The sequence below is a fragment of the Lipotes vexillifer genome, unplaced genomic scaffold, assembly GCF_000442215.2.
Source record: "Lipotes vexillifer unplaced genomic scaffold, Lipotes_vexillifer_v1.1 scaffold180, whole genome shotgun sequence".
In the NCBI taxonomy this organism is placed as follows: Eukaryota; Metazoa; Chordata; class Mammalia; order Artiodactyla; family Lipotidae; genus Lipotes; species Lipotes vexillifer.
Window position 1 is genome coordinate 2708105 of NW_006796149.1, and position 4250 is coordinate 2712354.

Below are 4250 nucleotides of genomic sequence, written 5' to 3' on the forward strand. Positions count from 1 at the left end.
AAGGGCGGGGGGGCTTCCCTGGTGGCGCAATGGTTGAGAGTCCGCCTGCCAATGCAGAGGACGCGGGTTCAAGCCCTGGTCTGGGAGGATCCTACATGCCGTGCAGCAACTGGGCCCGTGAGCCACAACTACTGAGCCTGCGCGTCTGGAGCCTGTGCTCCGCAACAAGAGAGGCCGCGACAGTGAGAGGCCCGCGCACCGCAATGAAGAGTAGCCAACTTGAGAAAGCCGTCCCACAGAAACGAAGACCCAACACAGCCTAAATAAATAAAATAAAATAAAATAAATAGTATAGATGGTAAATTTATGTTAGGTGTATTTCGCCACAACTAAAAACAACAAACAAACAAAACAACCCTGTCTCATTAATCTTTTACTTTCTGAATCTTAGAGCCTTTTCAGAAGTTTCAGGGTCATTTACCCAACCAATTTTTGCTATTTTAGTTCAATCATTTTTCATAAATCTGTTCTTAGTGTCCTAGAAATTCAATTAACTATATGAATTATGGTCGATTACCAACAGATATAGCGCAGCATTATGTACCTAACTGCCTCAACACATACTGAATTAAACAAAGAACTGCAAGCTTTGGCTTAGCTAACTGTGTATTGGAGGAGGCCAATAACATAACTGGGTGTGCCTCTGTGGAGAATTGGTTGCCTCAGTCTCCTTACTTGCAAGTGAGGGAGCTGAACAGATCTCTAAAGCCTAAATGATTCTGAGATGATAACTTCAGGAGATATCTGCTTCAGGAGAACCCTTAGATTCTCTAGCCGCTTTGCCCTGTGTGATTTTTCTTCCGTGTACCTCCCTCTGTCTTCACCACTAGAAGGCAAGCTCCAGGAGGGCAGGTACTTTATCTCTTTGCTGTATCCCCAAGGCTAAACACAGGGCCTGGGAACAGTCAGAGCTGCCACATATGCATAGTCTTTACTATGTCTCAATAACAAGATATTTCTTTAAAAAGAAATCAATATCCACTTAAATGTAGAATATTTTGAAAAGTTAACAGGAATCAACTTCAATAGGATTACTGAATAGGTTCTTTTTTTTAATTTATTTTATTTATTTATTTATTTATGGCTGCATTGGGTCTCCGTTGCTGCGCACAGGTTTTCTCTAGTTGCGGCGAGTGGGGCTTACTCTTCTTAGTGGTGCGCGGGCTTCTCTCATTATGGTGACTTCTCTTGTTGTGGAGCACGGGCTCTAGGCACGTGGGCTTCAGTAATTGTGGCACGCGGACTCAGGAGTTGTGGCTTGTGGGCTCTAGAGTGCAGGCTCAGTAGTTGTGGCGCACTGGCTTAGTTGTTCTACAGCATGTGGGATCTTCCCGGACCAGGGCTTGAACCAGTGTCCCCTGCATTGGCAGGTGGATTCTTAACCACTGTGCCACCAGGGAAGTCCCTAAGTTCTTAATTATTAGTAGCAACAAGTGTTCAACTAAGTCATAGAATAGCAATATTTGAAGTCCTTCATTATTATTTTTTTTTATTTTAAAATTATGTATTTATTTTTTAGTGGCTCTATTTTGAAAGAAACACAGCTCAAAAAATAACAAGCCTTTATATTACAGTCTGCTCCAATGTCAAACTCTTGAAATAAGTGCACGATGTTTGGAAATGGATCCAGCACCTCTGGATCTTAATACTGTATCAACAGTCAGACCCAAAGCTTTTTAGAGAATAGCAGCAAATCTTTTATTTACACAGCTGTTTGGCTCCAGGGAAAAATAAGGTAAGAAAGTAAAGCACTAGTACCATTTTACTAACAATTACAAACACACTCATCATCTGTTACACACAGATGGTGGCGGTCCACGTGCAACACTTTCTTAGCTATTGGACCAGCCAAAAAGCAAAGCACAGCACATATACACCAAAAATATATGAAATATATTTCTATAATTATCTCTCCTTTTTTCATCTACTGATTAGAATAATTCTAAAATCTCTATTGTGGGCCTACTCTTTCACAGACACAGAAAAACAAAGCAAGCTCTTCTTCAGGATACATATAACTTAGATGTTCTACATTTTTCTTATTGCCTTAAATTAAGCCAACCATCCCAAATACCACAGATTAGAGCCCGTGTAAACAAACATCCCCTCCCCCAACTTCAAATAACATTCCTAAAGTTTTAATGAATTCTGAATACTGTTCCAAAGAGCATCAAACAGCTTGTAAGAATGATGAACACATAATTTTATAAGAATAGGATGCAAATAAAACCCCAGTTCTTTTCCATATTCTCCATTTAGACATGAGAAAAAATAATAAATCTTAACAGATGGGCGAATAAAAAAGTAGTTAATGCTTCTCAGCAAGCCGTGCTAAAAACCAACTAACTCAGCTAAACACAGGAAGTGCCCCTCTTTTAAACACCATAAAAATGTCTATGGACTTCTTTAATTATAAAGTTGATTAAATATAAAAATAGTTTGCATTATTCGAGGGTCATTCAAATGAAAGAATAATAAAATTCCAGACTGAGACCTAGATCCGGTTTACATATTTAAATGTAGAATTAAATGCTTCTGTATGGGTTCACTATAAACTGTTAGGACTGGAACTGAAAACTGATACATATAAGGTATGAATTTTAAATGTGTTTGACACTGGAGGGGAGAGTTAAAGTTGTCTGGAAGGATTTTAAAATCTCCAACCACTTTAAATTGAAATTAAATTAGACTTGTTCCTTAATAAAACTTAAAGTGAGGCACAGAAATTTAGGATGAAAATAATTCACCTCAAGTAAGTAGAAAGCCTCCCTTTGGTAAGGAAAAGAGAGTTTATAAATAACATAATTCCCAGTACATGATGACATATCTCCTGTACACACATATAGCATCAAAAAGGAAAGATTCACAACATCTTCCTCAGGAATACTATTATGGGAACACTTCATCCTTTGCTTTCTTATTCCTATTGGCTAAACTTCTTGCCTCGTTAGTTGCAATCTGATTACACCTAGCCGTACAACCTCCAATATATCTAGGCTTTAGAAAGAATACAAACCAGAATATTTAGAGTGCTGTTTGACAGTTACAAGATGCAGGAATTTAAAATAAATGCCAAGAAAAGCTAAGAAAATTTAATCTGATACTTACATGCTGGTTCTAGAAGTAACTGTGGTGAAGCTTTACACTATTTTACTATAAAATGTCTAATGAATGTTTATTTATTACAACGTGGGCAAAAATGTTTCTTAATACTGAATACATTGTTAAGTTCTGGCTTAAAAATTAACCTATGTTCTTATAAGTGAATTTAACACCACTTTAGTAATTATTTTGTTAAATAGGAACTGTTCCTTCAGAATGTTTAGAAATACAACGTCCAGAATTCTTCAAAGTCTACACAAAGGTAATACAACAGGCTTTGCCATTTGGATAAAGGGAAACGGCGACAGGAGGCAGACAAAAAATAAGGCTTTGTCTACACTAACCAGGTAGAAATAGGGGGGAAAAAATCCATAAAAAATTGTCTGAAGATGAACCAAAACCTTGGCATCGGCAATTCTACTCCTCTGCTCCTCAGGTAACCGGGGGAAAACCACCAAAACAGGAGTAAAAATGTCTAAACCTCTTTACTTAATAAGGGTCAGGGTTTCCAGTCGACATTAGGGGTTAAAGCCACTCAGCCTAGTTGCCGAGTTCAACACTCCGGGAACACTGCCCTTTCCTAGAATAACTGATTTCTTAACATGGGAATCTAAACTATTTTCATACGCAAAGGCAAAGTCGCTCAAATTTTAGAAGAGAAAAGTAAACGCCCTCTTTACATTTCCCGTTTCACCTGGCGCTAAGAGCCCCCAACACGGTCTTCTTTTAAAAGGAGGTCCCAAGAGACACACTATTTCCAAAGAGCCCCTCTTGGCACGAAGGGACGAAAAAATCCGGCAGCAAACACCGTCTCCTCCGCACAGCTCTGAGGAAAGGTAGAGGGAATATCGCTAACCCATCCCGGAGGACAAACTTGCTCAGAGCCCAAGACCCGAGGCGCTCGCTACAAACTTTCCAGCGGCAGCGCGAGCGCCGTCACTTACCGGCGGCAGAAGTCATGATTCCCCCGTGTAGCTCGCTTCCCCGCTCGCCCCCCTCAATCCCCGCTCCCCTTACAGTCCATTGTTTCAACAGTTTGGGCAGAAAAGAAAAGCCCCGGCAGAGCCCACATTCCGTCCCGCGGCCCCGAGGCGCAACCCCAGCGCCGCACAAAGGACGCGGCCGGCTCCGGGGACCCGGCGGCGCTC

At 40.6% G+C, this 4250-nt stretch overlaps 1 protein-coding gene across 1 annotated transcript in view; it reads right to left on the reverse strand.

Moving 5' to 3' along the window:
• FGD6 (FYVE, RhoGEF and PH domain containing 6) overlaps nucleotides 1–4062 on the reverse strand; it is a 110496-nt gene extending 106434 nt beyond the window's left edge. The window contains exon 1 of the mRNA XM_007468213.1: nucleotides 4047–4062. Within this exon, the coding sequence (XP_007468275.1) occupies nucleotides 4047–4062 (16 nt within the window). The remainder of the gene's footprint in view (nucleotides 1–4046) is intronic.
• Between the last annotated feature and the right edge of the window lie 188 nt (nucleotides 4063–4250).